The 22,548-nt window shown below is 38.2% G+C and overlaps 1 protein-coding gene across 1 annotated transcript in view; it reads right to left on the reverse strand.

The window, feature by feature from the left end:
- The window catches only part of EVC2 (EvC ciliary complex subunit 2), a 62,469-nt gene that overhangs the window by 37,015 nt on the left and 2,906 nt on the right, over nt 1–22,548 (reverse strand). The window contains 5 exon segments of the mRNA XM_029083519.1: nt 10,378–10,529; nt 11,592–11,726; nt 16,688–16,750; nt 17,858–17,967; nt 18,663–18,849. Of these exon segments, the coding sequence (XP_028939352.1) occupies nt 10,378–10,529; nt 11,592–11,726; nt 16,688–16,750; nt 17,858–17,967; nt 18,663–18,849 (647 nt within the window).

The raw sequence follows: 22,548 nt of genomic DNA on the forward strand, positions 1-22,548 counted from the left end.
CCAAAGGAAAACAGAAGGTTGGGTTTTTTTTTACAAAATGTAATAAATGTCATGTTGCATATGAATACATTCTCATTTATCTTTAGAGTTAATTCAATTGGAACTATAATTATTCTCATTTTATACACTATGTAACTACTGTAAAATCTATAGCTTTCCTATTCTGTACTCAGTTCAGGATTGGAGAATTACGTGGGGTTTGCCCCTGCATGTCAATTTACATGAACACACAGCACCATATGTTTCTGTGTGTGGATTAAGTATACAAGAATTTCTTTGTGACCTACAAAATATACTTTTAAGAGCTGCTTTTTTTTTTTTTTTTTTCCCCAGATAGATAGTCTAAAGTACTGGTTTGATTCCACTGTCAAATTTTAGAATACATTTCAAATCCATAGCAAAGAAATTGGCAAGATTTGCAAAAGAGAATGATACTACATTCAGAATGGTATACATGAAAGCATGCAAATCTATAAACACTTCACCTTTTTGTCAAACTTTCCCTTCCTTATGCAAGCAAATAAAGTTTAACTAAAACAGTGATATATTATAATTACCACCCCTCTGCTAAACACGAGATGTACTTTCTCAGTTTAGAAATCAATGAGACGGAATTAAGTTGTTTTCTTACAATGACTCAAATACTTGAAGTATTTAGGAGATATTAGTTTAAGCTCTGATAATCTATCACAAAAAGATCTTTCTGTTGCAGTCTCTCAAAACCCCAGAAACACACTGATGGCCATACTTGTCTTGGCAATCCACTGCAAGGCTGGCTGGCTGCAGCTGCAAAAACTCCTCCATTTCCTCTCTCCTCCTCCCATACAGGAGCAGGAATCACTGCTCTATGGGGCCAGATCACTGTGGTTCAAACACTGAGTGTCTGAAACATTCTGCACAGTAATCTGAAGATCTTGTAAGAGCTAGTATTTTCTATAATCTCCCCAAGACAACACAACAACCCAGCTTCTCTGTGCTGTGTACAGATGGACATTGCAGGACAGCACCTGCAGGTACATAGCCTTCTTGGGTAGCATCCATGGTCAAGTACCCCAGGGCACTGATCTGCTCCCTCTGCTTGGAAGTGTCCTTCTCACTCCAGAACAGTGGGGCAGCCACAGAGGACAGGTGACAGCAGGATCAAGGGAACAGGATGCTGAAGCAAGAGAGCAAGCACTTCCAATGGCCAGCGCAGATGCGTATTTGCTCTTAAGTCTTTTTGTTTACAGAAGTCCTAGGACTTCTGCTGACATAGTTAGTACTAAGCTGTTTACTTATGACAACTAACTTCAAAAAACTCAGTGTTTCAGTTTTGTGCAAATGCACTTAAATAAAAACATGGATATGGGAGCTTTATGCTATAACATTTTCCTAATGCCTGTCAGGCAGTGGTAGGAGGCTCCTCTTCATAGAGTTACCAATTCACTATTAGCCTGTGAAATCCAAGCCACCGGATTTATTTTTCTGTTTTAATTCCTGCTTCAAGTCCAGTAGCTCTGATTTAAATGAAGCATATCTGTCTTTTGTGAGAAACACCTCATTTTGGTTTTCAAGCATCCCCTAACAGAGAACTAAATAACACTTAAATTAATTGTTCCACTTGGTAATTCCTTTAAGACCTAAAACCAGTCACCTTATCCTCAGCTTGAATTTGATTAGTTTCAACTTGCAACTCTCTTTGTTTACTGGAATAACAAGTTCCTTAGTCATTATTTTTGTTTTTCATGCGTGCACTGATAGATGGTGGTCACAGCACCTACTAACCCTTTCTTACTGAGGTGTGAAAGACTGAATTCTTTGTCTCTCTCCCTGGAAGGCAACACTTCACAGCTCCACTACATTGTTACATAGCTCATAACATCTATTTCTTATCACAAATACAGGATTTTTTCAGCATGTTTTGAAAAAAGATTAAGTCATTCCTCACCTATCTCCTTACTTGTTATTTTTCCAGTCTTCTTCAGCAGTGATTCCAAGAATCAAAACCAAACACAAACACCATCACATTTCCTACTGCTACCTTTCCCTCAGTCTTCCTGCAGCATTTCTTCCTATTTATTGCAAGTCATTACAGACTAGACCTGATTTCATTTTGAGCAAGATTCCCACACACCTTCTCACCCACAAATGAGAACTACAGTACCCAACTAACTCCACTTCTCAATATCATGATGCCAAATGAGGAGCAACAATAGGTGTAGTTCACCTGATGCTCATGTGTCAGCAACTGAGTGATGAGGCTGTTAAGATCTCAGGTGCGTTTAATCTACAACTCTCACCCTCTATTTTCCTGACAGTACATCTGTGAAGAAGGCAACGAAGTAGAAGCACTACATGAACTGTTCCACCAATCCAAGGCTAATAGCATGGAGAAAAAGTAATTCAAGCCACAGCTCTCCCAGGTCATGTCCTGGAAGACATCAGCCAGACCATTACCTTTTTTTCAGTTGCATCTGTAAAAATTTGAAATCTACCTTCCATGTGATGTGCTCTGCTTCTGGTCTGCCTCGTCCACATAGCAGCCAGCAGGAGTGAGACAAGCTCATCATGTGCACCAGAAACCTTTCTTCAAGCTCTTACTCCAAATTAGAGATTGAGGGCAGCCTTAACAACCTGCATCAATATAGTCTTGGAGTCTTAGACACCAACAGTCAGTACAAAACAAGAATCCTGTACATGTAATAAACCAACTGCTTTCAGACGCAAGTCCATCAGTTATTATAGAACAATTATTAAAATCATCCAGATTATCTGTGGAATGTTTTGTGACACATAGGAAAAAAAAGAATCCTAACCTGACACTCTGTGCCTTCTCAAACTAAGGTCAATTTAGTAAGTTTCCTTAAATGCTCTGCACTCTGCTTGTTGCAGCAACTCACGTTTAAAAGGTCTCCCATCTCTTCTTGAGCATATTCAGCATAATAGAAACACGAAAGACAATGAAGTACAGGTAGCAGATGGCAACCTATTGATGAAAAAGATCAAAGCTTCTGTTGGACAATCCATGCAGAGAAAGGATGAGGACAGTACAGAAGGCAGGTGGCACAAAAGCGTTGGGGGAGGAAAGGTGAACAGATACATAGAAAATGAAACTGCAAAGAGGAAGTCAAAGGATTTTTCACTCACTTGAAGAAGAAGAGGATTTAAAGATCTGTCAGGGAAGATCTGGGAGAGGAGAATCCCAGACATCAAACACAGAGAAGTAGAGAGAGTGCCTGAGCATCTGATGTCCTCCACAGACCTAATAAAAGAATACAGGAAAGCAGCTGGGGTCAGGAAAGAAATAACTATAGTTTGTTTAAAAAACAAACAAACAACATGCCACACAACACAAAAGGAAAACTCTTATTAACTACAAAATAATTGTGCCTTTAAGTCTTATTATTCAAATTAGAGGCCCATAGAGGGAAGTTTTGAACAGGAGCATTAATAGCTGCTGAATTTAACGGTCCTAAAATGAACTAATGGCTTTCTGACACATTTTGAAAACGAATTCAGGGTTAACAAAGATAAGAAACTACTGGGACACAACTTTCTGAAGTCTAAAGGAGAGAGAAACATCAAGCACACTCCCCTTCGGTGACATTTTCTCACCAAAACAGAAAAACTTGTCATTTCCAGAAGACTTATCTCTCATCTGCAAACAGTAGCCAGTTAGCAGCACACATATTACAACAGCACAGCAGCTGCACCAACTCCTGCTGGAGAGAGGAACATAGCCAGGGAAGGACAGACAGACACACAACCGCCCCTGGCCCAGTGGTACCCACTGCTACCGCATGAGCCAGAGCAGCACATCTCCTGCACCCATGAGCACAGTGCCAACGGGACAGCTGCAGTGAGGAAGTGAAAAGGAGGACAAAAAAAAGTGTTATGGTTTGTGTTGTCTTGTCACACTTCAGAGAAGTGAAGATAGAGAGAGGGTCAGACAGGGAGAATCACACAGCCAGAAACCAGAACCTACAGTGCTGGCTTTAGCAACAGTAAGCAAAGAAAGCCAATTCAAGTGAGCATAAAAGGTCTTCACCTGCAGATGTGGTCTGTTTACTAAATCATCCATTTATTGAGGGCTTAGTAATACAATATCAATAAGCTGGGCTGTGTTTTGTTTTCTTCTTGTGTTTTTTTTGTTGTTGTTGGGTTTTGGGTTTTTTTTTAAGTACTGTGTCAATGCAGATCTATGTGCAGTGTTTTAGCTTCCTCCCTTCAGCCCCTCCCTCCTTTTTTCCCCTCCTCTGCTTCCCATGCTCTCCTGTTGGGTCCAGTCACAACAGACTGCAAACACTTCAGGGCAGAGATTTACATGACGAGGCACAAACCTTTGCAGGAGACCAAGGCTGTGCTAAAATAATAGCAGAGGTAATTACAGCATGACGGCTGAACAGCCACCAGCAGCTACCGACTGCCCGAACCCAAATTCTTCATTCCTCCCATGCCGCAGCAGGAAAGTTCCTTTCCCTGGTCTCTGCCCACTGCCCACCTATGTTAGAGGAGGTCTGAAGATGCTCTGTGCTATACCAGTAGCTCTACTGGCCTGCAGCCAGCTCTGAACTGGGGGAGTTCATCCATCAGTCCTGTGACACTTATACAGCTAAGCATAAAGTCTGCACAGCTCAAATGTGAGCCTACAGAGAACATAGGACATCTTGTCAGTAAATAAAATTGCTAAGAAAGGTACGTGACAATTATCTAAGGATGCTTTCACATGGGTGAGTCACAGGTTAAGTTTAGCTTTCTAGAAAAGGTCAGAATGCTGACAAAACCAGAAATAAGATTCGCATTATATATAGAAAAAAAAAACAAAACCAAAAAACAACATTGAAAAAGAAGATAAATAGAGCTGAGAGACCATTAGTTCTTCAGAAAAAAAAATAAATAAAAATCATTAAAACCTGACAAAAGTCTAAGCACTAGATTTGGCAGCAGTTTCACTACCAAATTCCTTTAATTCTCCACAGAAATATAAAGATATTTCAATTCTTAAATTAATATCTTTAAAAAGCATTTGAAAAATTCTGTATTTAAGAAACTGAGAACCTTTGCTTTGATTGCAGAAAGCATGAAAACTGATAAATTAGTGATCTTCAGCAAACCAATTTTTAAAATACAGCTAGCTACAATACCTTTGTTGCCAAAGAGTTCAGAAAATTATATTTCATTGAAAAAATACTATGCAAAAAGAGTGTAAAAAAGACTCCAGTCCTGCTTCCAGTGAAGTCATCACACATTTTACCATTGATTTTAAAAGCACTTGGATACTAACAAAAGCATAAATAAATATTATGGCTATATGCATTATGCATTAATGCCTGAGGAGCTTCCAGCTTCACTGTGATCTACTCAGATTCTTCTGATCTGCTCAGATGAGGTGAGTATTCAGATGACTGAAACAGCAGGAGATACCAATCTTCTTTCAAGATTATATGGAATAAAGCATCACTAATGGCACTACTCTCAAAAGCAGACTGTTTTCTGGATGAGATAAATTGTTCTGGGTGGACAGCAGAAATGACCTGTATAATTCTGAACACAATTTCTTCATAGTTAGCCAACGTCAAAGAAAAGAGCCTATTTTAGATTAAATAAAGATATGTATTCATTAATTTCAAATGACTTGTTTTCTTGATTTCCCCTGTCTTACGGAATCCTATCATCTAACAAGCATTTGAGCTTCTCTGATGGAAAAAATGTATAGTTTACCCACTTGTCAAGTTTATAACAGCATTCATAACACAGAACAACAAATGCAGGGTTTGGGGTTCATTCCATGTGTATTCACTGTATCTTATTGTTATATGTGACTATTATTTATTGTTGTATTCCTGCATTGTACACATTGCACAAAAATAGAGCAATGAATATGCCCTCCCTTCAAAATTTCTAAAATTTCGATTACACTTTTAAAAAGTTATGATATACAGAAATTTAGCACCTCCTTTTTTTTTTTTTTTTGTACTAACAATGTAACTATTTCTCACTATTTTCTATGTAGGAATATTAAAGTCTAGCTGCTATGACAACATGATCTTTTATTATTACTTTCCATTTGAATTCAGGGTTAAAAAAACCCCCCATTTGCTCCATAGCAAATTAAATTGAGATGTACAGCAAGAAATTTACATTTAGAAAGAAAGTGTGAACTTCTAATATAGTAGTAAATTGTTTTTTACTTTTCTGTCAAGCCTCTGGAGACAGTTTGATCCTGTTCTCTAGTACATTGACCTCAATGTCCTCTACCATAAGAAAAAAAATAATCTACAATGCATACATATCACTTAGTGATTTCCCAAAATAATTGGCAGTATGTATTGTGTGTCAGCAAGCAGGTTCAAGCTCAGCTAGAGCTCTGACAAACTCAAGGAAGCATAACTATACAAAATGAAGAAAAAGAAAAGTTGTAGTACTGGAAAGCCATTTAAAGAAATTAAGTTGCCTTTAACATATCTGTATCTTCTGAGACTATCATAGAATCATAGAATGGTTAGGATTGGAAGGGACCTTAAAGATCATCTAGGTCCAACCCCCCTGCCATCAGCAGGGACATATTCCACTAGACCAGGTTGCTAAAGCTTCATCCAGCCTGGCCTTAAACAGTTCCAGGGAGGGGGCATCCACAACTTCCTTGGGCAACCTGTTCCAGTGTCTGACCACCCTCACAGGAAAGAATTTCTTCCTCATATCTAATCTAAACCTATCCTCTTCCAGTTTAAAGCCATTACCCCTTGTCCTATCACTACCTGTCTTTGTAAAAAGTCCCTCCCCAGCTTTCTTGTAGGCCCCTTCAGGTATTGGAAGGCCACTATAAGATCTCCCTGGAGCCTTCTCTTCTCCAGGCTGAACAGCCCCAACTCTCTCAGCCTGTCCTCATAGGAGAGGTGCTCCAGCCCTCGGATCATCCTGGTGGCCCTTCTCTGGACTTATTCTAACTGGTCCCTGTCTTGGTCAGACTCCATCACATTGGGGACAAACCCAAACTAGTCAGCTCTCTTCATATTCTGTTCTAGAGATACAGAAAAAGAGACCCACAACATTTTGGAACATGATCTTCTAGTGCACATGTCAAATATTAAAATCACATAGCTTCTTCTCATTAGCATTCATTGCCAATGGGCCAATAGTCAGGAATATACACAGTAAGTAACCTACTGAGAAAAAAGCCAAGCTATTTTGCTGCATAATGTACATCAAGGACATGACTTATTAAGGCAAAACTCACAAAATTAGTAACTAAGAAGCTTCCTTATGAAATGTTAAAAGTATGTTTTGTTCTCTAGCCAATCCTCCTGACGTTGCAAACTGTCTACACTCCAACCATGTCCCTGTCCATAAATATTGAACACATGCTCCTAATGTATTTGCTAAACAATTTGGCACTGTCATTCTGTAAGATATTCAGTAACTATTAACATAGCTTTATGTTGTAAAGAGGAGAAAAAAAAATCCTGTGGCTCTTAATTTTCTGAGTAATTTTCTCATTTGTGTCTGGACAAAAGAACAAAGCACCAGAATGATTCCAACCTTGTTTACTGTCACAGTGCAATTTAAAAATAATATATCAGTGATGCTGGCAAGCTTATATACATGCCATGTAGAGAAAATTACACATAGCTGCACCAATATATGCAGAAGTAATTATCAAACTAGCATACAAGCAAGATACTGTTGGTTGGTTGAAAATATGTAAAGTATCAAAAGTTCTCTAACAAAACCCCATATACCTTTGCCTCCCCAAATAATAAAAACCAGGATTATGATGCTAAAAATCTTATTGATACACATATGACAAAAAAATTGTGCTCAAAATACAAAAATACAGTTCTTATCCTCAATATACTTCCACTGCTATGAGACAATACAAACCTTATTCCTCGGTTCCTCACAGAAAACTCAACTATTTTATTGGGTGACCCTAAATATAATAAAACAAAATGCTACACTGAAAAACCTATTGTAACCACAATTAGTAAAATTACATTTAATTCAAGCACAGAATCCATTCAAATTGACTGCAATTATCCATTAATAAATTAAAAATGCACCATCTTTGTTTTTTGCATTATATTTTACAAATCAGTATCCTTAAAGCAGGTAATTCAGTAAAGAAAGGAATTACTCCATTCTGGTTTTAGCCTAGATCACTGTCCCACAAGTTCCTAAGGCAACAGTGCAGTATTTTATCTTTGTCTCTGGAATCGGCTAAAAATCTGGATAATGTACAACAGTTTATGAAGTACAAGATTAAAATTAAACCTTTAAGGAATATAGATCAGAAATTAAAGGACTTGTAGAACAAATAAGGAACCAACATTATGAGATGAGGAAGCATGCTGAGCCAAATATCAAGGTGTTAACAATGAGAGATAAAACAAAGGATGTATTCTAGCTACTGAAGAAAGTAGAAACAATATTGCATGTATCTAATATAGGCATTAATGATGTAGCCTTTTTGACCAACCAGCCTGTAAGGGTGGGATTCATCTCACCCACCTCCAGACCTCTACAGCTGAACTAATCAGCCCAGGCTCCAGGTTTTAGGGTCAGTGGGTGCAGCAGCCATACAACCCATTTTTGGAAGTCTACTTTGGGAGAAGAATAATCATACCCTAGAAGCGCCCTTTTTCACCCATGAGTAATAAAGGGAATTCAGGGCAATGTGGTGTAGGAGTTCACATTGCAGAGTTCCCCACTCAGTCAGATAAACAGCAGCACCACTAAGAGAGCAGAGGAACAGGTATGTAGCAATTCAATACACATATTCAGTGAGTGCCAATAAAAAGAGGGAAGAATAGAAAATAATATGTTACATGCATCTGTGTGTCACCTCCTAACGCTAAATGAATCAGAAGGTCCAGTTTAAAATTACAAGAAATTAGAAGAACCGGAATAATCTAAATACAGATTAGGAAGCACCCATTACTAACAGGCAGAGTCCGATCTGAGCCCTTCACAGTTATGTCTATTACCCTTTCAATCACCTTTCATAGCAGGAACCACTGAAACTCCGGATACCTTTGTGGTCCATCTACTATCCTCATCCTGGAAGAAGGAAAACATAACTCTGAAGGTGAAGATTGTTAGCGTCTGTTTGCTAATGGGCATCTATTTTATTCACTGCAATGGTCTACCTCCTTAGAGGCAGAGAAAATAGAAACTGTGAGGAAAGAAGCAGAAGCAAGAAAGACATTTCTGCTAACTACATAAGAATATTAAAAAACTTTAGCCTCTGGATACATACTCAAACTAAGAAATTAATCCTGTTTTATGGGTTTAGAAATAATCCAGTTATAAAAATTATCCTATCCAAAGGTTTGCAAGAATATTTACCTCTCTAAACCACAACGTACCTGAAAATAGTCCAGCATTTTTTTTTTTTCAAACAAGCTAGATATTCACTATCCCTGAAATAAATTAATATAAAGTGAGCTAAAAAAATTGTTTGATCCTGTTCTTCTTAATATTCACATAATGATTTTCAGGATAAATCTTCTCAAAGCCTGAGTCACTATATAGTTATAAAAGCAAGGACCAACGTGCAATTTACAGAGATAAGTATCCCAATTACCAAGGAAAGGCAGGAAATAATAATGCTGTTAGTTACCCTTTAAGAAAGAAAATTACTTCTGTGGTCCTGTAACTTTTCCTTTTCAGCTTCTACAGATTTTATGATTGCGTAATAATGCCTGTAACCTGACTTGCCAGGAGCTAACGACTGAACAAACAAAATCTGCCCTGTCCTCACATCAGACCTTTTCATCAAATTCAGCTGAAGAACAGATGGCCTTTAACAGCAGCATGTTTCTGTCAAACAGCCCTGACTGGCCTTTCAACAACATCAGGAGAGTTTCTCTGCTCTACCCAGCGGTCCCTTCAATTGCAGCTATGTGGTAGCTTTCTGGCAGCACTATGAATTGTCACTCCTTAGACTCTGATCCAGGTGTTTTCAAAATATGCTACTACACAGCAACACTTGCACCCAGCAGAGGCTCTCCTTTCTAGGACAAAAGCCACCCTTTTGAAAGCATAATCTGTTCAACAATAGTAGAATACACCCTTTCAACATCTTCTTGCACACAGAAAAGTTTCCCTTTACTTAGTGAACCACAGAGAAGCAAAATTACATATTAATTTGGATTGGAAAACTTGCATGCCTAAGGCCTAGATGGAGCTGTGACTTCTATAGGTTAAGCAATATAAAATATTATGATTTTTGGTTCCCACAGAGGGCTATGTAATACAGTTCAAAAACTTAAGGTAGTGCAGTCACATGTGTAAACAGATACTATGAAGAAAAATTAAAAGGTAGATAGTCAAAGCACGTTCAAAGGTTCAATTGATGATAAATGTAATAAATGTAATATAATAACAGTGAATTCTTACTCTTCTAAAGCCTGAAGCATGTTCTCAGATTCTTCAAAGGACAGAATATCAATGATTTGATCATTCATAATTATATCTGCACTGAAGAGATCACCTGAATTAAACTGAGAATGCTCCAGTCTGTGATTTTGACTAAGCTCATGCTGTATCTCCTAAAAAAAAATAAAAAATAAAAAAATTTAAGAAGGCTTCAGATTATAAAAAAAATTACAGTGAGAGTCTGATCTAATTTTATTGCAGGTAACTCTGGGTGAGAGGGTTCCTACTTATCAAACTGTACATATGGAAAGGGTATGAAGAGATTATGCAATTCAGATACATATCTAAAATCAAATATAATACTTTTGTTTCATGCTCAACTTTTTGTATATAACTGATCCAGAATACAAATGGAAATTAATGGAGAAGACAGAAGACTCTACATTGGCTTCAGTAGGTTTGTGAAAGACTTCTAGGAGGTTATCCTCCACTATAAACCTGCTAGGCCAATTTTTTTAAAAAATCACCATGTTGAGGGTGTTCCACTTTACATAAATACTGGAATAATTAATAGAACTCGGGCCAACCTAATGAATATTTATGAGAGATTGTATTTTCTCTCTCCAGCCCAGTATATGCTGAAACACTTTTTTCAAACTAGCACAGCTTGGATAAAGAACACTGAAAAAGCTCCATCCCCCAAACCAACTGTTTTGCTTAATAACTCAAGAGATTAAGGCACATCCAAGGAACTAAGGCCTAAATTCAAATCTCTGTTCCTGATAATCAGAAAGAGAATTTGGATCCAAGTCTTCTGTGCTTGAGGTAAGTGATCTACTCCCTGGGCAACTGCTTGTAACTCACAGACATCTTGCCTCTCTCTCCTTTTGGGGGACAAAGAGGAGAGGAGGAAGGATATTCTTTTCATATTCATCCAATATGAAAAGAAACGAACAGCCAAAGGGTAATCTCCATCCAGTCTGAAGCTAACATCCAGGTACTGAGAACAGCTCTTTTGATCAGATTATCATTATTACACTCCCCTCTAAATCTGTTTGTGCTAAGAATAAGAGGTTGTAGAGATTACACTACCTGCGAATCCAATCCATCACTTGGTGGCTTTTTATTTATCTTAAAAAAACTCTTTAGACAATCTGTATTAGTTAGCAAGTTATATCACCAGATAAAATCAATGAAAAAATTCAAATAAGTACCATTACAGAAGTATGACTCACCTGGTTTTTACTACAGAAAGTCCATTTTAATATTTGGGTTCGGTAAAGAATGAAAAAAACAGCACACGTCAGTACAAGGGAAATAAAAAAAGCAATGAAGAACCCTGAAGCATGGATGGCATGGCTGTATGAAATCTGAAATTAAAAGAGCATATTATTAAAAATACATTTTAAATATACATAAAGATCAGACTCAAAGATTATAACTGTAAGCGACATAGTAAATTATTTTTAACTGGCTTCACACAATTTCAGGGTTTCTCAGCATTTTTATTAATATTTTCAAACCAGTGCCTATTTTCTATAGGTTTTCAAGTCAGCATGGTTCATTATGTTCTCCTATTCCTGTATAATTCCAAGCAACACAATTCCCACAGACTGAATTTTCGGTGCTGTGACTTTTTTGTGTCCTGTACCTAACAGTCTGTTTTCCAGTGTTGCAAAATTCTAAGTCTTGTTGAAATTGGTGGTATCTGATGTTGCTCAGAGCCTCTAAAAAATCTAATGTTGGTCACCTTTAATTAACGGCCATTTCTTCATTCAATAAAATCGAGTAATTGCCATAGGAAAAAAGTACCAATATGAGTTTAGAATAATATGTAACTGACAGTTAACAAAGCCACCCAATTTGTGTGCACCCTTGCAGTTTCTGCATGAGCCAGAGAGAGACAAAGAATAGCAGGAGCACCAGAACCATGAGCCAGCTAACAATTTTGTAGGCCCTTCACTTTAGCTCTTAATTTAATCTTTCAATTGAATTGCATTAAAAATTAATTTTTACTTCATGCTCCATGTAGCAAAAGTTAGTTCAGTGTTTGTTTAGTCCTTTGAGATCTCTGGATGAAGAACACAGCACAGCTATTAGTATAATGTTTCACCACAAACTAATCACTCTGCTGGGGCTAGAAAGTGTAAATAATTAACGTCCTGCTTCCAAGCTGGGCTTGGTCATCTCTTGGAGCAGAAACCTGACAGCATTCCATGGAGTCAATGGTAATTCTGCATAGGAAGTGATAATCAAATGTGGTCCACACTTTGAAAATGATTTATTCCAATTTAACAGCAGAATTTTATCCTTTTATTGCCTAGTTTTTTTCTCTCTGGTACGTTTTTGTACACTGAAAATCTCCATATCTGAAGGAACTGCTTCATGTCAGACTGTGTTGTTTCACAGGCTCAGCTCCTCAAAGCAGCTGGAGATGCTCAGCACTCATTGATTTCAACATGATCTCAGTTGAATTAGGCAACGGTGTCAGTATCAAGGATATCATTGAGATGTTAATACAGGCTACTATTTGGCACTTGCACAGTCTCAAGATATGCAAGGTTTACTTCACAGTATTGTACATGCAGAATCTGAAATTGCTTTGATTGACAGACATTGGTTTGGTTTGGTTTTTCGTTTTGTTTTTTTAATGTGCTTAGTCTAAAATAATGAACCCTTGAAGAACTTTGAGGTTCATTACAATGTTTTGGGACTAAGTATTTATTTGAGTAAGCCAGCCATGTGCCAAATTCATTCTAATACTTTTCTGTATTGGTCAGTTTTAAATTGCAACAAGAAAGAAAAGAGGAGCACCAAATTGATCTCCCGGTTCCATGTGTAATTACCAACACATTGAATGTTTTTTCTTGATGTATCTTTCTACTACTTTGGCCAATTGCTTCTGTTATGCTCCCCTCTATCACGGCTGACTACTAAGGACGCCCAGCACATCTACACCAGCCGCTCCTCCTTTGACTCTGCACTGCCCCCCAGTTCCTTGCCATCAGCTCAGTTAAAGCTGCATCACTTTGCATCAAATTATCTTCATCTTGAAAGACAATTATGTAACCATTAAATAACTCCTGTACCTAACCCAGTGTTTACTCCCTTCACAGATCAAAAAAAGGGTTTAGCCCATACCCCTTGAACAGTCACAGAGCCAACAAACATCTGTGTGTGACTTGGAAAAAATGCAAGTCCTCTTAAGTCAATCTGCTGTTCTCAGCTTCTCCAGCTGCACTAGATGGCCAAGAGGGAATCACAGAAGGGCTCTCCTTGAGCTCTGCAACATCAAGACTCTGCATGAGGTCCCACTGATTTCAAGGAACAGGAGAAGCTGTAGATAATGCAGAGGGGAAAAAAATGCTGCTTTGGAACTTCTTCATCATTTTGTCTGAATTCTATTAGCTATTTTCCAAGCACTCTGTGAAATTCAGGGATCTCTCTAGGCTTCTGGGAAAAGCAGGAATCTGGTAAGGCTATGGGTTCAGTAAAGCCGAAATGAAGCTGGTTAAGTTTTGACGGAGAAAAAGCGCTGGCTCTGGAATGATCCTGTGCTTTTTATGTAAAATAAAAGGTGAGACCTATGGTGGGACAGTCAGTCTGCATCTGGGCAGGCAGTTCTGTCAGAGGTTAAATTCCGATGGCGAAAAATGGACAGGGAATTATCTGTGCTTTTTCCTTAAAGCAAATGGGTACTGGGAGGACACTCCATGTCATTAGAGGACTGGAAACCCAAGCAGCAGGACACAGCAGGCATCTAATGGCATCTGAAAGCACCACAGTGGATGCTGCAGGGCAGGTGCAGAGCCCCTTCAGAAGGCACAGCGTAGGACCAGTGCTGGCACTGCAGACCAACCCTCAAACCACTGACACACCAGTGAGCCTCAAAACACACATCCTAAGCTAACTTCTTCAGCTGTCCCAATACTGGGAAGAGGCATTACAGGGCTGTTTCTTTCAAAAACTGCTATGCTACCACTGATTTGAAGGATGCTGAGGGAAGCAAGCCTGGTGAAAATCAGATTAAAGTCATTGTTATCATCCGTCCCATGCAACGTGCTTAGATGGGAAAACTTCCCTTTGTCCTTTTCACTCCAACTTCCTACTCAGCATCCAAACCACCCAGCCGAGGGCAGAGGCGTGCAGTACTCACAGCCCTTGAAGCACTATGGGGAGATGTCTGGCACAGACACTCAGATGAGCAACACTCATATTTTTATAACCCACAAAATTACCTTATCACAGGCAACCAAGCACTTTCTTCCAATGGCGCAGAAGAGAAAATCCACAGGGTTTGTAAAACTTTAAAGAAGTAGGCAAGTGTGCAAGCAAACCACATAAAAGCTGATGGGACAAACTTAGCATGGTACTGCCATGATTCTGTAATTAATCCTTCTCTTTTCTGTCCCAGGAGTCAACATTTGGTATCCACTTCGTCGCACATGTGTTGGCTTCACCACATCCATGAACAAGTTTAAATAATGATTTTTAATAAATAAATTCTCAGATTTAGAGCATTTATGATAGCTGAAGATATGGATGAAATACAATATATCACAACTTTTTCAGCTGATCATAATTTCCTTGTATGAACTGATTTCATTCTGGAATACCTTATGTTTATCCATAGCCCAAATGCAAATATTACGCATGTGAATCATGATACGGTCCATAATTTCTAAGCTTTATTTTTCAAAAATTAACAGTATTCTCCACATTCCTTTACCACACATTTTAATTAAAAGATCTGTTAATTTAGTAAGTTCAAATGCAGCTGAGACAATTTCACCCAACTATGGAATAGTCCCCAAGAACGTGTTGAGGTCTATCAAGTTCAAGTTCAAAAAAACCAAAACAACAACCCAACAAATAAACAAAAAAACCCCACTAAAAAGGTTTTAAGTATAGTAATAGATTGCAGGAATTTTCACAGTGGGTTGAGCCTAATATAGCTTACAGTCTTAGCTTAGACATCACCAACTGCTGCAGATCAATTAACATTGAACTCTAAAGAAAACCATTCATGAAGCTATTTTCCTAATCCAGTCAGCTATTGCATGGCTTATACTTTAAGATTAAGAGTTTAAAAAAAATAAATTTATTGTAATTCCAAGCATAATTCTTAGCTATACAAGTGTCTAATCCTTTTAAATCTTACTAGATCTTTATCCAGAAATGATGAGTTCTCTAACTCATGCAGAGTTTTACTTTGTATTGTGTTGAATTCTGTTTTTCATTTTAACAGAATGGGCACTTGATCTTCAATTATGAGAAAGCCAAGTCTGGATTTACATCTATTACACTAATAGAAGCTAACAGGGCAAGAGATCTCCAGAAAAAGAGAATACAGGAACAAGAGAGCCCTGTACTCCATCTCCAAAAAGACTACTGATTTGAAAGGTGGAGAAGAACTCATGGGATAAGCCATGGAAGGAATGAGCAGTCTAGTCCTCAAGACCTCTTCAGGCAAGCCCCATCCATATGAACGTTAGATTTGAAATGATACAACCATGGCAAACTATTTTCTTCTGCCTGAACACAAATAATCACAGTGTTCTTCCCAACCAAGCCACAGCTGCTTAAAAACAGACCCCCTGCAACACAGCAGCCTGTCAAAGTAACAAGGGGTTTGGGGAGAAAAACAAATTTGGTGAAGAGAGTACTCTAGCAGTGAAACTGATGTATGCAGTGAGGAGTTCTCTAATAAAAAATCCTCTAGAAGAATAACAGTGTTTGCTGCAATCAATGTAATTTTGAAGTTTATTTGGCCTCTTAGAAACCATGTTAATTCAAAAGCCAAGAACAAGAAGTCATATTGGAAAGATGACTAGTTAAAAAACTAAAGGCAAACATAAACTATGCCTCTCTTACTGCAGTTTTATTTCTCAAGCTCCCCACGCAGCTATTTTTTGATTTGTGTATTATCAAGACACCGAAACCTTTTCTCAATAGGTGGAGGATAACTCCACCCTTTTGGAAAGGGAAAAAAGCTTTCTCATGGTGGCTTTGCACAGGAGCAGGCAAACGTACTCCTCATCACAGTTCTCTGTGCCTAGACAATTCTTCAAATTAAAAAAACACGGCTATGAATACAATGGAAGTTTGTAGATTTTCCATACTAAATATTCCTGCTTTAAGACAACAAAGACCTCCTATCTTGACTCCCGTTTTCTTCCTCAGAGAAGGCAGAACTTGTATGTAATTAAGAGCCAATATCTGAGTTATGAGATGTAAGTACAGAAGGACATTCTTAGCTCCTAGGATTTAGTTTAGATTGTCCATAAGTTTAAGCAGGAGAGTCAATATAATACCAAATTAGAGAATTTACCTTGGTCTTTTCCTCTTCAGTTATGGTGAACGATGCTGTCAATGATACAAGATGTGTTTCATTCTGAGCGAGATATAAAAATGTTGCATGTATTAAAAAATGAGCAGAATCCACTGGCAAACAGCCCAGAGCCTCTAGAAAAGCTTCTTAGAAGGTAAGCTATACTTCTCATTAAGCTTAAAGCTGAAATAAATCACATTGGAAAATGCAGTGTACTTAAGGGTAACACTAATGGACATGGAAGCAGCTGCTCTGTGGGAAACACTCCCCTTCTACGTGAGCATGTTCCATTGCTCATAGAATTACGTTTTGCTCCACCTATAAAATCTGGGTTGACTGAAAATGCACAGAACAGGAGCCAAAGTCAGTACATGTGACTCTACTCTTAATGATTCCCTGTGTTTTGAAGTCTTGCTCTCTACCATTCTTGTACCGCTCTCATGCACACTGAACATTTTTTTCCTCTAAAACAAAAGATATAGCAATTGAAATGAAAATCTATCTGCAGGTTCTAATAATGTGCAATTATGTAAACCACAGAAAAAATATCAAGTCATACTTAAGAATCGGAAAATTTTACTTTGGAAGAAACCACTTGTCCTGCCTCCTTAGCCGTGCCTTCTACTCAAAGCCAGGCTAACTCCAGCATTAGACTAGCTGTCTCAGAGCCTGGTGCAACTGATTTCTCAAAAATTACCACAGACAGATATTCCTCAGCTTCTCTGAAAAGTCTCTTTCAGAGCTTCGTAACTGTCATACTAAAAAAGTGTCTTCCTTACAAGCAAACAGGTTTTCCTTTGCTGCAACTAGTTTTTTTGGTTAAAATAAATTATTATCTGATAAAAATACGCAAAACTACAGGAATACACATGTAAGTATGTGGAACATTATTATTTCCAGGACACAAAGATAAACTGGAGAGAAATACAAAAAATAGGGAGAAAAGCTACAGGACAACACACAAACATACTTCATCTCTTTAAGGAAGTCTAGGACTTACTAAACTATGAAGAGTAACTCATGTGTTTATAAATTCATGGTAAACAGAGAGCCTAAGAACCTCTCTTCATTACACGCAGGTCTTACTGCTTAGGCAGACAAGAACCATCTTGGAGACTTTTTTTTTTTACAAGAATTGTGAAGAGCAAAATAAAATTGCAAAGGAAATACCTGTGATGAAGTCCTGAAAGTTAACTTCACAGGCAGTGTCAGGACTCTGCCATTCCACATTTCTTTTGCATCAAGAAGTGCAGAGTAGTTGACTGCAAAGAACTCTCCACCTGTTAGAGGAAAAAAACCTGACTGTGTAGATTAATCAGGTGAGGTACATTTTAGCAAGCTGCTAATTTTATATGTGCTTGTGCTTAGGAAAAGCAAGATAAAGAAATCAAGAATGGTCAAATTTCATGAACGTGCAATGATCCAACTGCTACCAAAGGAACAGACTGACTCCAAGAGTGGAACAGGTTTATCTCTCTATTACTTGCTTTGATTTTATAATTGCTCAGTTTGAGGAGAACAGACACTGAGAAGAGCTGCCTTATTTCTGATGAATCATCTTGCCTGCTTGCACAGCCTTCTGCAATTCCAGTGTACCTCAATACCTCAGCAAGCCAGTCAGCCTGCTTAGCCCAAGACGGAAGACTCATCAGATTTATTAACACAGCTTGTGCAGCAGCTTTTAAAAGTATCCAAAATGAACAAATACTATCACAAAAGATTCTGTTTCATTTTCATGGCAGCGACTTTTACAGAATACAGGGGCTCACTTCTGTGCTTAGGAGATCAGAAGCAGTTCAAATGTGGGAGCCAACATGTGAGTTAACAGAACTGCAAACTGCAGCATAAAACCTTTCCCAGAGTTTTTCACCTGTATTAACTGATAATCAGAGAATTTACACCATCACCAAACAAACAAATAAATAATTGTCTTCCACATGTGTAAGCAGGGGTACTTCCCTGCAGATCTGCTTACCTTGCAAGAATCTTTTCCTGTAAATCTGTATACCACCTGTGGTCTTATTACCACTGTTTTTCTGAACATGTAGACCAGTGACATTGTCCAGGAGGATAAGATCTGTAATGTTTGTTGAGAGCAGTGTGTTGGTGTTATTAATCAGAAGTGTAATGTATGCAGTTTGAGGGTCATGTTCAACATCCACCTGAAAACAGAAATATTAATGGTGCAAAATGTCTGCACGTGCATCTTAACAGTGAAATTTGTAACCCTGATTACTAATTACAGTTCATTACATGTGTAAACTCATTTTCTGAATGCATTCTGAGCAACCTCCAAATGGCACTACACTCAGTTTGATCTCAAACTCTCAAGATTATAATCTCTGGTATGTCAAGTCGTTGCTTGGAGACAAAGGGACATAAAGCCACCAGTTGGAAAGCCAGTTCATGGAGAGCCAGAACTGAAAACAAGAATCTGAATATCCCCACGATACCTTGTACAACAGAGAATGAGATCATAACTTTATAGCTAGAGTCTGAAAAATCCTTAACTTTGAAGTTCTGTACCACAAGGATGCTTCTTTTGCAAGCTGCTCTCACTGCAAATTCATTCTCTCCATGTAGTTTTGGCCTCTATTTCCCTTTTTTCATGGCAACCACACTCTCTGAAAGATGCTGGCTGCCTTGATTCTCCCTTCCTATGGGAGGGCTGATGGAGCCACCAGTGGACTTGGGAGTTCATGACTCTGCTTCCAGTTAGTGGTGAAGTTCATAAACTAATCACCAATCTCTAGCAACACACACTCATGTGATTTTATTTATTTATTCCATTAGGCCATTAACTCTTATTGAGTAATTACACCTCTAAATTAAATTACTTTGAGCAGAGAGTTGCTTACTGACCTCTTACCTTCCAAGTTACTTTCCCCTATAACTCATATTACACCAGAATTGTCTAAAACCTTATCAGGTCTACAATATGCTGGCCTATAGTACAGCCACAATTGTATAACAGGCTTCTAATGATGACACCAAACTACAGAATCACAGAATTGCCTAGATTGGAAAAGACCTTTAAGATCATCGAGTCAAATCATTAACCCAACACTGACAAGTCCCCAGTTAAACCATGTCCCTAAGCACTATGTCTACATGACTCTTAAATACCTCCAGGGATGGGGACTCCACCACTGCCCTGGGCAACCCGTTCCAATGCCTGAGAACCCTTTCAGTAAAGAAATTCTTCTTATTATCCAATCTAAACTTCCCTTGGTGCAACTTGAAGCCATTTCCTCTTGTCCTGTCACTTGTTACTTGGTTGAACAGACAGACCCCCACCTCTCTACCACCCCCTTTCAGGTAGTTGTAGACAGTGAGAAGGTCTCCCCTCAGCCTCCTTTTCTCCACACTAAACAACCCCAGTTCCCTCAGCTGCTCCTCACCACACTTGTGCTCCAGACCCTTCACCAGCTTCGTTGCCCTTCTCTGGACACACTCCAGCACCTCCATGTCCTTCTTGTAGTGAGGGGCCCAAAACCAAACACAGCACTTGAGTGCCCAGCATAGGGGGAGGATCACTTCCCTAGTCCTACTGTCCACACTGTTCCTGATACAGGCCAGGATGCTATTGGCCTTCTTGGCCACCTGGGCACACTTTTGACTCATGTTCAGATGGCTATCAATCAACACAATCAAATTAACACTTATTTAACTGACTGAAGTATGTTTCAGGCCAAGCTTTTCTCATTTTTCCTCCTCCTTTTTAGGAAATGTCTACTCTGTATCTGGACACCAGCAAATATAAATAATAAAGCAGCCCCCACAGAAATGAGTTCTAAAAATATGAATTGTGACAGACTTCAGAAATCACACCAGAGTTCATGGCAGCCACAGGTTCAACATATGTAGCTACGATTTCATTGTGCACCATCGATCTCTGCATTTCATACTAATTCAGTGTAGAAACATTACAGTTTTAGGATATCTTAAGAATCAAGGAGAAGAACAGTTTATTGAAATTATTCTTGCTTAGTTTGCATTTTTCTATTTAAGTGACAATAATTAAAGCATATTTGAATAAATCTGTTTATATTAACTCTTCTTGGTATACTACACTAAATTTTCTGAACTCATTACAGCAAGTTCAACCTCAATTGTATGAAACAAATCTTATGGAGGAAAAACCCAACTATTTTTTTTAGATTCATTTTACTAGATTCTGCAAATAGTCAGCACATATAAAAATAGGCTTAATCATATTTGTGACAAAAGCATTACTGATTTCATATGTTTGTATATCATGAATTTCACCCCAAAATTTATGAGACTTAAAATCACCAAATATTAAAAACGTCATATATTTTGGGTAGATTTTCTCTCTTGTGGTTTCTGAACTGGCATGATGCAGTCAACATGCCTTTCAAGACTTTCAGCCTTTCCTGTGCAGTCACAAAGGCTAGAAACCTGCTTTAAAATCTACAAACAAAATGAAACAGGAAAAAAGCCTCAAAGCCACATAAAGAAAATCCAAAGCCACAAAGCAGAGACTCAGACCCAAACAAGAAAACACGCCTTAAAAAATTCAAGGTTCAAACCACATGAGTTGTTAATACTGTATTATGCTCCACAGTAAGTGTGGATGGACTTGTGCAGACAAACACATGTGCACCAGCAAGAGAGAGGTGGTGAAACAGAGGGAAATAGAAGACCTTTTTTCTCCCTTTTTTCCCATACCTTTCCCTTGCTCTTCTGTGAGATGAAGGCAAAAACTGAGGATTTCAGGGTCTCTTCCTGTGTTTCTAATCAGGCACAAATATATTCCTTTATATTTGGGGAGAGGGGTTGTAAAAAGCAATTTAGATAAATTCCTACAATAAAATAGGCAGAGAAAGTAGCAGTAGGGTATTTCTGTGATAAGAAATATCCTGCCTCCTAGAAGAAAACATATGTCATCTCCATACTCTGTGGAGTCACTCATGGTAGGAGAAGGAGAATGTGCAAAATTCACTTTTTTTTCCATTTAAAACAGCTAAAGACCACCATATGGCCAGTCTGTCTCTTAGCAGGAAAGCATCTGTTCAAACAAATGAGGATTGAAGTAGATGAGAACGTAAGCAAAGGAAAATAAAATGTGAACTGCATTTGAAGGTGGAAGACAATCACATACAGTTGCATAGCTCTCAGTAATTTACAATTAATAGCACTTCAAAATTATTTTCTGATAATTCTAGCATCTACAACAGACTAACTTTGATCTTGTACAGCAGTATTTCACAATTTTTAATGAACCTGTGTGAGGCTATGCTATGAATAGCAGAAAAAAACAACACGTAACGGTCTCAAACTCTTTCTGAGAAGCTCTGATATAAAAATTTAGAATCTACAGCCAGCGAAGCAGAAGATTCTGTGTTATTGCTTCTTATGCCTGAAATGCTTACAATTCAACCTCATTAATTATGATATGCAGCCATTTCAATAACAACATTATAGGCAATTAGTGCCATGAGGTGTTATGCATATTCATTCTCTATGCAAATGATCCGGTGTAGGTTATAATGTCACCTTTTCTGTACTGGTTACTGAATCCTCTACCCTCATATGCAGCATTTCAGTGGCTGAATTCAGATTTGTCTTAAAGCTGAATGCTCTTTCTCCAAGGGACAGGTAAGATGAACCATCTCTAATTATAAAAATTCAGACTTGCTCCATGCAGTGCAAAAATAAAAAATGGGGGGAAAAAAAAGAAAGGAAAAATAACAGTCTGGGTAAATCTATCGACCTATGCCACATAAAGTAAAAATAAAATGGAAGGCTTAAAATTTGCTTTTAGTAGAGAGGTCTTTGCTCCTCATTTTACACAAGTCAAATGAAACCTTTTTTTCATGAAATGCTGTGCCGTAGCT

Source organism: Antrostomus carolinensis, unplaced genomic scaffold (assembly GCF_000700745.2).
Source record: "Antrostomus carolinensis isolate BGI_N321 unplaced genomic scaffold, ASM70074v2 scaffold3080, whole genome shotgun sequence".
Taxonomy (NCBI): Eukaryota; Metazoa; Chordata; class Aves; order Caprimulgiformes; family Caprimulgidae; genus Antrostomus; species Antrostomus carolinensis.